Raw genomic sequence first — 12,372 nt, 5'->3', positions numbered from 1 at the left:
GCTAGTCTGAATAACTACACGTGTGCTGAAGCCTTGCTGTTCTGTCTCTGTCTGTACCTCACCAGTACAGATGTAGCCACACTAGGTACGCCGCATATTCATTCATATGGCCATGTGCTTACAGACTAGTCGAGCCAGCTTTGCTGCCGAAAAGACACTTGGCAGCAAAGCTGAGTGTGGCTACATTTGTACCTTGATAAAGAACTTACACTTAAGTCACATTGGTTCCAGCTTAGAGTCCAACACCATCCACAGAAAAAATCTCGCCAGCTATGACAGTTATGTCCCTTACATGACGTGCAGTTATACAGTTGTGTGACACAGTTTGATATTTGATATTTTTTGTTTTGTTTATTTCTTTTTCATCCACTAGGGGTCACTGGAGTACTCTTGGGATATGGACGGTTTCCGTAGGAACAGGGCACTGAATATTTAAATTTAGAACACTCCACCCCTCCATATCCCCGAGTACCTCAGTGTTTTTTCTGTGCTCGAAGTAGCAACAGGTCATTGTGGCTGGGTCCACGATTCTTTTGAATAATTTTTATTTTAAGCCTCTCACAAAAGATCAGTCGTATTTACTAAACGACAAAGAACTCCAATAAGTTTTCCTGTGTCGGAGTCTCTTAATAAGATGTTAGTAGAAACACGACAGACTCCAGATAAACGGTTTTCTATACCTCGAAGATTTAAGTCTAGTTACCCGTTTCCAGACTAGGTGACATGTACATGGGTGAATCCACCAATAGTTGATTCGTCAGTGTCGAAGCTTACAAAGAAATTAACCATACCAGTGCCAGCGGCTACTACGCTTAAAGACCCTTCAGATCGCAAAATAGAAACTATGCTAAAGTCCATGTATGTAGCAGCAGGAGGGCTGCTGAGACCTGGCTTGGTTGGTATCTGGGTCACTAAGGCGCTCATAGTATGGATAACACTGCCCTACATGACGAACACCTTATACTTCTTGCTGATCAAATGTGTGAGGCTGCGGAGTATCTCTGTACAGCTTCTACTGACGTCTGTCAGCTCACTTCTCGTATTTCATCGTCGCTAGTTACGGCACGACGAGCACTCTGGCTGCGTTCTTGGCAAGCGGAGGCAGAGGTCAAACGAGGTATAGAGGCGTTACCTTACGATGGCAAGAAGTTGTTTGGTCCTGAATTGGACACATGGATTTCTGAGGCTACGGGAGGAAAGTCGGTTTTCTTACCATTGCCTCCACCGGTACCAAGAAGGAGGTACTCTGGACCTTCGTTCAAATCCTTTAGACCTCAGTCCTTTCGAGGACGTGGCAGAGCAACAGCCACGCCTGGTAGACGTGGTCGTGGACGTGGTTTCCAACAAACCAACACAAGTCGTCAGGACGCTAAGGTTACCGACAAGCCAGTGGCATGACTGGCTACCAGCCCATCTCTGTTCTCCGATGTGGGAGCACGCCTTCAAACATTCCAGTTGGCGTGGTTCCAGACATCCGCGGATGGGTGGATCCGCAATTTAGTGTTAAAAGGTTACAAAATAGAGTTCGATTGTCTTCCGCCACTGCGGTTTTTCAAGACAGGATTGCCTCTGTCGGACGACAAGAGGGCGGTTCTGCAAATTGCCATTCAGTCCCTACTGGATTCAGCAGTTTTGATTCCGGTCCCTGTACACCAACAGGGTCAGGGTTATTATTCCAGTCTGTTTGTGGTACCGAAGCCGGATGGCTCAGTCAGACCAATATTGAACTTAAAGGGTCTCAATCGGTACGTAACTTACTACAGATTCAAGATGGAATCTCTGCGGTCAGTGATTGCAAATTTAGAGCCAAGGGAGTTCATGATTGCGCAAGATCTCAAGAATGCGTACTTACACATTCCGTTTTGGCAGCCTCATCAGAGGTTCTTGCGGTTTGCAATACGCCACAACCATTAACAGTTTCAGGCTCTACCGTTTGGCATCTCGTCAGCGCCTCGGGTATTCACCAAGGTGATGTCTGTGATGAGAGCTCATCTCAGATCCCTGGCAGTGACAATCGTTTCGTACTTAGAAGATGCTCCTCCAACTTGCGCTGCTAACGTACACCACGGTTGGAGTGTCAACTTCAAGAAATCGCATCTATTTCCGTCTCAACGACTTCAATTCCTAGGTATGATTCTCGATACGGTAAATCAAAGAATTTACGTACTACAACAGAAAGTACAGATTATTCGCCATCTGGTACAATTAGTGCTCAAGTCACGCACACTCTCGGTACATTTGTGTATTCGCCTATTAGGAACAATGGTGGTGGCTTTCGAAGCGCTTCAGTTCGGAAGATTTCACTCGCGTCCTTTTCAACAGCATGTGCTCGCACAGTGGTCGGCCTCGCATCTGCAGAGGATCACGACAGATTGCTGTCTATAAATGTCCTGGAACTCCGCGCAATTTACAATGCACTACGACAAGCAGTACACATGCTTCTCTCTCAGACTGTCCAAGTGCAGTCAGACAACGCGACGGCAGTCGCATACATCAATAACCAAGGAGGAACGAGAAGCCGCATGGCAATGCGGGAAGTAGCTCGAATCCTCAATTGGCCAGAATACCACCAGGTGATATTGTCGGCAGGGTTCATTCCGGGAGTGGACAACTGGGAGGCGGATTATCTCAGTCGTCGGGATTTTCATCCAGAAGACTGGGCCTTAAATCCAGAGGTGTTTCACATTTTGGTCCACAGGTGGGGTTACCCTCAGGTGGACCTGATGGCATCTCGCCACAATTACCAAGCGCCCCAGTATGTGTCCAGAACGAGAGATCCAAAGGCAGTGGCGGTGGATGCTCTCACAATCGCGTGGCCGTACAGCCTCGTGTATCTGTTTCCACCGTTTCCGCAGCTCTCTTGGTTGCTAAAACAGATCAAAAGAGAGTCCGTCACAGTCATACTAGTGGTGCCTAATTAGTCTCGGAGAGCTTGGTTCTCGGATCTCCGCGGACTACTCGCATAAGATCCTTGCCCGCTCCTACTACGTCCAGACCTGTTACAACAGGGTCCGTTCTTTTACCCCGATTTAGCGCGGCTGCGTTTGACGGGGTGGCTGTTGAGACCGCACTCTTAAGAAGAGAGGACATTCCAGTATCGGTTATACCAACCATGTTACGAGCTAGGAAGCCGGTTACGGCAGCTCATTATTACAGAATTTGGCGTGCCTATATAGGTTGGGGTGAAGTTCGGAGGTTTCTGACATCATCTTTCAAGTTATCCCGTCTTTTGTTATTTCTACAGACGGGGTTAGATGGAGGACTGCGTTTATCTACACTAAAGGTGCAGGTATCTGCGTTGTCCATTTATTTTCAAAAACGATTGGCTCTATTGCCGTCGGTACACACTTTTCTGCAAGGTGTCCTCAGAGTACAGCCTCCATTCTTTCCACCTACAGCGCCATGGGACTTGAATCTGGTTTTAGATTTCTTACAGTCTTCATATTTTGAATCCTTACAACAAGTGGATATAAAGTTTCTCACTTGGAAAACAATTTTTCTTCTAGCCTTAGCTTCGGCAAGGCGTGTTTCAGATTTGGGTGCCTTGTCATGCAAGCCACTGTATTTGGTGTTTCATGATGACAGAGCGGAACTTCGGACGAATCCCGTTTTCTTACCAAAGGTAGTGTCATCTTTTCACATCAATCAACCAATAGTAGTTCCTGTGTTAACAGCACATTCTGGAACTCTGGATGTGGTACGCGCATTACGCGTTTATGTATCCCGAACGTCTACAGTTCGTAAGACGGATACGTTGTTTGTTTTCTATGATGCTGCCACGATGGGTTGGCCAGCTTCTAAGCAGACCTTATCCAGATGGATAAAACGGACTATACATCAGACTTACCTTAATGCTAGGTTACAGCCGCCTACATCAGTAACAGCTCATCCCACACGTTCTGTGGGAACTTCATGGGCAGTTGGTCGTAGAGCTTCTACGACGCAGCTTTGCCGTGCGGCTACATGGTCTTCAGTGCACACGTTTGTGCGCTTTTACAAGTTTGATACGTTTTGCGGCATCAGCATCTAGCTTTGGCCGCCTAGTGTTACAGGTGTCAAACAGCTCTCCTGCCCACGGGGGAAGCTTTGGTACGTCCCAAGAGTACTCCAGTGACCCCTAGTGGATGAAAAAGAAAATAGGATTTTGGTACTTACCAGGTAAATACTTTTCTTTGAATCCATAGGGAGCACTGGACGCCCACCCAGAGCAGTTTTACCTGGTTTGTAGTAAGCTCAGGGGATCTTATGGTAACACCTTTTCACCGACTGGTTCAAATTATCAAGTTCTATCGGTTATGGTGTCAACTGTTTAGTTATCAGTAACGTTATGTGTCAACTTCGTTGTTGTCCGTTATGTTATATGTAATACTCCATTGTCAACCTCTCTATAGTTCCTGTTCGGCTCAGTAAAAAACACTGAGGTACTCAGGGATATGGAGGGGTGGAGTGTTCTAAATTTAAATATTCAGTGCCCTGTTCCTACGGAAACCGTCCATATCCCAAGAGTACTCCAGTGCCCCCTATGGATTCAAAGAAAAGGATTTACCTGGTAAGTACCAAAATCCTATTTTTTTTATTTTTTTGCATTCATTTCTGTAGTTCTCTTTGGTTGCATTTATGTTTGATTCACAGTGTGCTGGTAAAGAATATAACTGTATAATTCTGGTAAAGGATAGAACTATGTAATTAAGCTAATTATGTAATTACATTTTTATGCTAATATACTTAAGGCCCATACACACTGGGCGATTTTGAGCTGAAAGCAGGTCACGTTTGGTGTTTTGAGCTGCTTTCAGCTCAAAGCCGCCCAGTGTGTATGCCCAAATGATGAGCGGTGTGCGCTGATGCGCGCTCCCACTTTATCGCTGGCGGCCGCCGTTCATCTACTGGTATTACCAGTAGATGAGCGGCGAGGTGAATGGCTTTCCATAGTGTCCTGCTATGGAGAGCTGCTCACCCCCGCTGACATCGCTGGGCAGGGGGGAAAGCGCTCAGTCTGTATGCACTGAGCAATTTTCAGCCCAGTGATGTCAGCGATCATCGCTGTGCATACACGCTGGGCGAAAACACCCAGTTACTAGCATTAAGGCTATGTCTTACAGTTCTTTTATTTCCCCCTATTCATTTGCTCATCCTCCCATATTTCTTTTCTACCTTAGTTCTGTTGGGTTGTTGCCTTGTGCGGATTGTTGCTAAACATTTATAATGATAACATATTGCTTATTTTCTCGCCAGGCACAGGAATAGACATTCTCAGCCAGTTACTGCAGATATCCATGTGCCACTTCATCATAGTAATACACATGACAGCTCTTTGTCTCCTAATTTGACAGTGAATGAAGAATCAGGATTTCTGTAATGTACTATCATGGCAATTATGTATGTAGCAGATAATATTGTTTCCCGACACTGTCCAGCGTTTCTGCACATCATCTGTGAGCGTCTGTACTATGGGCATAGTCCTGAAGAAGAGAAAATGACAAGTGTCTGAAAATGGAAGACTGGCTGGGCCAAGTGGTTCTTATCTGCCATCAAATTCTGTGTTTCTGTGAGAAGGATTAGCATGTGTGAATTACAGAGACAACGCAGCAGTATATAAGATGGGAAAAGTCTGGACACATGATACTTGCATTGGCCGTCAGAGTGCGTACTGCCGAAAAAGAATCAGCAAGTGGTGGCATTATGTATTTGGTGCAACACTGATACATTGCTTTTCCTCTGCACTGGAATCTAGATCTGTGTTGTTGAGACATACCAGAGTCACAGACCAGACACAGAATCTCCGTAGGAATGGGATAAAGTGGAGAGAGATGAAGTACCTACCAACCAGCTTTTGTCATTTTTCAAACACAGCCTGTAACATGGAAGTTAGAGCTTTCTCCACTCTCCAAGACTTAGTACATCTCCCCCTATAGACTTTAAAGAAATAATAAATATTGAAAACATTAGCTGTAAACTATATAGATACTGGCAATAAGTATGTAATTGGTAGCCACTCTTAACTCCCTTTGTGCCTTGGCTCTATCACTTGTATCTTAGCATTTCTTTAGTGGTGTTTTTGTGGGCCTAATTCAGATCTGATCGCAGCAGCAAATTTGTTAGCAGTTGGGCAAAACCATGGGGGTCATTCCGAGTTGATCGCTCGCTAGCAGTTTTTAGCAGCCGTCCAAACGCTAAGCCGCCGCCCTCTGGAAGTGTATCTTAGCTTAGCAGAAGTACAAACGAATGTATCGCAGAACGGCTACAAAAAAATATTGTGCAGTTTCTGAGTAGCTCCAGACCTACTCAGCGCTTGCGATCACTTCAGACCATTCAGTTCCGGATTTGACGTCGCAAACACGCCCTGCGTTCGCCCAGCCATGCCTGCGTTTTTCCTGGCACTAATGAAGAAAAAAGAAGCATTTTTCCTGGACGCACTCTACCACTAGTAATTTACTTAAAATGTCTATTCTTTATTAGATATGCATTAAAATGTAAGGAATTGGTGAAATATTAAAATATAGTGTGAAATAAGAAAAACAGATTGTGAAAATAAAAACTACTCGTTTCCGAATGGTGTTTTCTCAAGTCTCAATAAAGGCTATATTGCCTATGACTTTGTGTCCGTGTCTCTAATTAGTGTTGTCCTATAAACTGCTTTTAAATGATTGTAATAGGCTGTCAGTATTATTACTTATCCCCTTGCAACAATTTCTGGTATATTCCCATACAGTGTAGCTATTACTGTTCTTATAAATTGTTGCTTTTAATTGTTGCTACTTTTATTTCAAGGATGTGTCTCTGTTAGTTTTTCTCACAGGAGAAAGATTTCCTCCTCTAATTGTCCTTAATAATCACAGCAACTTATAGATTCCTATATGGTACATTTACTTGATTTTATTACTAACTGCCCAGTTAACTGTGATTAACACACTATCCTTTATGGGTTATGAATAATCCGTTTGCCTATACATGTTAATCATCACATTTCCATCCCATCCCATCAGTGTAATTGTATGTATTTAGTTAGCCGTGCACACCACTGTTTTTTTGCATTATATTCTTTCAATACCACTAACACCTTTAATTCGTTTATTGTCTGAAATTACTGGTTATTTACAAAAGGTAGTGGTATATTAAGATCACAGCACTATATAACTTATAGGCTGCGATCGTGATTGATGCAGGTGAACACAGTGAGCCGGCCGCCCGTCTCAATACCGCTGGTCGCACTGAGCTCAGCGTGTGTTCGGGCTGATGTCGGGACTCCCCGCTCTCTCTCCCCGTCTGACGGCTTCACTCACGAAGCCGCTGCCGGCAGCGGAGATCGCGAGAGGGAGCTATACAGGTCTATTATCTCTTGCTTATCACTGATAGAGGACAACACAATTATGTTACATTATACTTCTAGACACATTGTTTTATATTTTGACTTTGAGTCCTGAGGAAGCCTAAGGTGGAACGGCCGTGGGCTGCTTCCGTATGGTGTGAAACTCAAAGTCAAAATATAAAACAATGTGTCTAGAAGTATAAAGTAACATAATTGTGTTGTCCTCCATCAGTGATAAGCAAGAGATAATAGACCTGTATAGCTCCCTCTCGCGATCTCCGCTGCCGGCAGCGGCTTCGTGAGTGAAGCCGTCAGACGGGGAGAGAGAGCGGGGAGTCCCGACATCAGCCCGAACACACGCTGAGCTCAGTGCGACCAGCGGTATTGAGACGGGCGGCCGGCTCACTGTGTTCACCTGCATCAATCACGATCGCAGCCTATAAGTTATATAGTGCTGTGATCTTAATATACCACTACCTTTTGTAAATAACCAGTAATTTCAGACAATAAACGAATTAAAGGTGTTAGTGGTATTGAAAGAATATAATGCAAAAAAACAGTGGTGTGCACGGCTAACTAAATACATACAATTACACTGATGGGATGGGATGGAAATGTGATGATTAACATGTATAGGCAAACGGATTATTCATAACCCATAAAGGATAGTGTGTTAATCACAGTTAACTGGGCAGTTAGTAATAAAATCAAGTAAATGTACCATATAGGAATCTATAAGTTGCTGTGATTATTAAGGACAATTAGAGGAGGAAATCTTTCTCCTGTGAGAAAAACTAACAGAGACACATCCTTGAAATAAAAGTAGCAACAATTAAAAGCAACAATTTATAAGAACAGTAATAGCTACACTGTATGGGAATATACCAGAAATTGTTGCAAGGGGATAAGTAATAATACTGACAGCCTATTACAATCATTTAAAAGCAGTTTATAGGACAACACTAATTAGAGACACGGACACAAAGTCATAGGCAATATAGCCTTTATTGAGACTTGAGAAAACACCATTCGGAAACGAGTAGTTTTTATTTTCACAATCTGTTTTTCTTATTTCACACTATATTTTAATATTTCACCAATTCCTTACATTTTAATGCATATCTAATAAAGAATAGACATTTTAAGTAAATTACTAGTGGTAGAGTGCGTCCAGGAAAAATGCTTCTTTTTTCTTTTTTCTTCATTAGTGTTATATGAGTCCATGACTCACAAGCATTTGGAGGGCACCTGCGTATAAGGTTATATGAGGTTGAGAAAACATAAAATAATTTAAGCAGCGCAGAAGGTACCACAATACATTTGAACCATATAAGAAAATTATAATTAAAAAACTGGTGCGGGATTACACAAACCATACGTTTTTCCTGGCACGCCTGCATTATTTTGAACACTCCCTGAAAACGGTCAGTTGACACCCAGAAAAGCCCACTTCATGTCAATCACTCTACGGCGGCCATTGCGACTGAAAAGCTTCGCTAGACCTTGTGTGAAAATACATCGGCCGCTGTGAAAGTACGTCGCGCGTGCGCACTGCGCCGCATACGCAGAAGTGCTGTTTTTTTACTTAATCGCAGCGAACATTTTCAGCTAGTGATCAACTCTGAATGACCCCCCGTGTGCACTGCAGGGGAGGCAGATATAACATGTGCAGAGAGAGTTACATTTGGGTGTGGTGTGTACAAACTGAAATCTAAATTGCAGTGTAAAAATAAAGCAGCCAGTATTTACCCTGCACAGAAACAATATAACCCACCCAAATCTAACTCTCTCTGCACATGTTGTATCTGCCCCCCCTGCAATACACATGGTTTTGCCCATTAGCTAACAAATTTGCTGCTGCCATCAGATCTGAATTACCCCCTGTGTCGCTAGTGTACAGGATGATCTCATAGAAGCAAGTCATGGGATAGTTTACCCTCTTCAGGATTCACTAAGGCGTTTTAGGATTGAAGGAATCGGACTGTCATCATTCTCTAGATAACTGACCAAAAGGTGCTACGCTAATAAATCTACTATACTGATGGTTCCAATAAAAAGTATTTTATTATAGTTAAAAAAACTTAAAATATCCAATTAAAACAATACATATCAAAGACCCACATAGGTATCAGATTAGGGTTGTTGTTTTTTTCCCAAACATACAAAAAGCGAATTCAGTTGTGCAAAACAATGAATAGATTTTACTCAGTAGCAATTCTGTCAGACTGCAGCAGTTCCAGATGATAGTAACAATTTTCATCACTCAGAGCTCTGGGAGGGATCAGTACAAAATCCCGCTGGATGGGATCCCGGCGGTCAGAATACCGACACCAGAATCCCGACCAGCACAATCCCGACGGGGGCGAGCGCAACGCAGCCCGTTGCGGGCTCGCTGCGCTCGGCACACTATTTATTCTGCCCATATGGGTGTCGTGGAAACCCACGGAGGGAGAATATGTCTGGATTGTGCCGGTCGGTTTTCTGACCGCCGGGATGTTGACCGCATCCCCTCTGGGAAGCAGATTGATTAGTAACACAATAGGACCGACAATATCTCCAGATGATTGCCATGTTATTGAATCAATGTAACACAAGTTGTTCTTATTATAGACTTCAAACAGAGCACATATTTAGCTGTAGCCAGTGATCATGTAGCTATAACCACTCCTGACATTTATTGAGAGTATATACCCGCAGTCTTTCCGTGTAAAGATTATGTTACAGTGCGCCAAGTTTTTTCTATATATAAAAGCAAGAATAGATAAGTCATAATTCTCCTGGGTGTACTCCACTTTGAGGGTGATTCAGAGTTGATTGCAGCAGCAAATTTGTTAGCAGTTGGGCAAAACCATGTGCACTGCAGGGGGGGGCAGATATAACGTGCAGAGAGAGTTAGATTTGGGTGGGTTATTTTGTTTCTGTGCAGGGTAAATACTGGCTGCTTTATTTTTACACTGCAATTTAGATTTCAGTTTGAACACACCACACCCAAATCTAACTCTCTGCACATGTTATATCTGCACCCCCTGCAGTGCACATGGTTTTGCCCAACTGCTAACAAATTTACTGCTGCGATCAACCCTGAATTAGGCCCTTTGTTAGTGACTGGGAATCGGAAAATGCAGTTGACAATGGCGACTAGCCTTTTAATAGCTCCGTTGGTGTTATTATTTTTACATTTTATTTATAAGGCACAACAAGTATTTCGCAGTGCCGTACAAAGGACAGTACAGTGAGACAAAACTTAGCATTACTGTCAAAAAATACAGTACAGGTAACAAAGAACACCACAATTCTCAAAACATAATACAGCTAAGATGTAAGTAAGAGGGAGTAATATCATACTATTTGGGGCTGGCGGCCATAGATAGAGATGAGCCTTTTTCAGCAGTATAAAAAGCGGGTAAAGATGGTCGCTGAGTAGGAGAGAGCTGTGAGTGAAATGTGTCGAGAAGAGGGCTTTGACAACAAGAGGAAAGAAATCCCTGCTCTGAAGAGCTAACAATCTAGTGGGAAGGGGCGACAGACAGATGACATGAGGTGCAAGCAAGCGGGAGGTACCCTCATGGCAGTATGTAAGCAAAGCAGAGATGTTCAAGGCATGAGGCAGGGGGATGGAGGAGTAGCCTCAGGACTAGGTTATGCATCGAAAGGGTACGCTTTGATGAATAGGTGGCTTTTCAGTGCCCCTTTAAAGCTTTGCAATGTTGGGGAGAGTCTAATGGAGTGGGGGAGCGCGTTCCACTGGAAGGGTGCAGCACGGGCAAAATCTTGAACTCGAGCATGGGAAGCAGTGACCAGGGTAGAGGAGAGGCGATGGTCATTGGCCGACCGTAGGGGGCGGGAGGGAGTATGAAGGGAGAGGAGGTTGGAGATGTAGGGAGCAGTGGAATTAGAGATGGCCTTGTATGTGAGGGTTAGGAGTTTGAAGAGGATTCTGTAGGGGAATGGGAGCCAGTGCAGATTTTGTCAAAGGGGAGTGGCAGATGTGGAGCGGCGGGAGAGGAAGATAAGCCTAGCTGCGGAGTTGAGGACAGATTGGAGGGGAGCAAGTGAGGTCAGTGAGGAGAACATTACAGTAGTCGAGTTGTGAGACGATCAGTGAGTGGATAATAAGTTTAGTTGCATTCTGGGAGAAAAATGGCCTGATGCGAGCAATGTTGCGTAGCTGGAATCGACAGGATTGTGCCAGAGCTTGGATGTGGGGTGCAAAGAAGAGGGAGGAGTCAAGAGTGATGCCCAAGCAATGGAGTTGGGGAACGGGGGAGATGATGGTGTTGTCTATAGTGATAGAGATATTGGTAGGGGGTGTTACTCTGGCTGAGGGAAAGATAATGAGTTCAGTTTTGTCCACAATAAGTATCACTACTTTTATACTCGCTGCACTCATTTGCTGATAATAGTCACTTAGGGGGACATGTACTAAGCAGTGATAAAAGTTGAGAAGTGAGCCAGTGGAGAAGTTGCCCGTGGCAACCAATCAGCTGCTCTGTATACTTCTGTAGTATGCAAATTATAAATGTTACGTCAGTGCTGATCGGTAGCCATGGGCAACTTCTCCACTGGCTCACTTCTCCGCTTTTATCACTGCTTAGTACATCTCCCATTTAGTCTGTAACTCAAATGTATCCACATTATGCCCTCCGACCGTGTAGGTTCCGTTGCACCTGATATTTCAAATGAGCCGGTTTCCCTGAGCATCCACGGTTAGCTGTATATTAGCCGATCAGTGTGCATCCTGGATTGCCGCATCAGTAATAGGGCTACCGGGCTAAATGTGGACTCCTGGAGTAGTGGATCCCAGGTGATTGCTTGGATAGAAAACAAAGTCCTAAATGTGTTTTTTCATTCTAACGTGACTTCGTCAATAGGAATATTTCATCATTCTCTGCACTATGCATTTAAACTTGGTACATAGAGGTTAGTTGAATTCTCCATAATAGCCCATCCTGTTACCTCATATCATGGAATCTTTTAACACATTTCAAAATGCCTCATTCCCATGCTTATTTTAAACTACATTAAAAAACAGTTATGGGGCAGTGCTATACAGTATTTTTATT

General features: G+C 43.8%; 1 protein-coding gene across 6 annotated transcripts in view; it reads left to right on the top strand.

Moving 5' to 3' along the window:
* The window catches only part of IL15RA (interleukin 15 receptor subunit alpha), a 185,253-nt gene that overhangs the window by 130,177 nt on the left and 42,704 nt on the right, over positions 1-12,372 (top strand). The window contains exon 9 of one of the 6 annotated variants that reach the window (XR_010179350.1): positions 5,236-5,312. The exons of 4 other annotated variants lie outside the window; for them this stretch is intronic. Coding sequence is in view for 1 of the 2 variants with exons in the window: in XM_063926794.1 (XP_063782864.1) it covers positions 5,236-5,359 (124 nt within the window). In the remaining variant the exon portion in view is untranslated. Of the gene's footprint in view, positions 1-5,235; positions 5,957-12,372 lie in introns of those variants that run through there. One more of the 6 variants, XM_063926794.1, reaches the window with a different exon arrangement.

The sequence above is a fragment of the Pseudophryne corroboree genome, chromosome 6, assembly GCF_028390025.1.
Source record: "Pseudophryne corroboree isolate aPseCor3 chromosome 6, aPseCor3.hap2, whole genome shotgun sequence".
NCBI classification, from domain to species: domain Eukaryota; kingdom Metazoa; phylum Chordata; class Amphibia; order Anura; family Myobatrachidae; genus Pseudophryne; species Pseudophryne corroboree.
The sequence above is the reverse complement of the archived record's forward strand: the minus strand, read 5'-3'. Positions and strand labels throughout refer to the sequence as shown.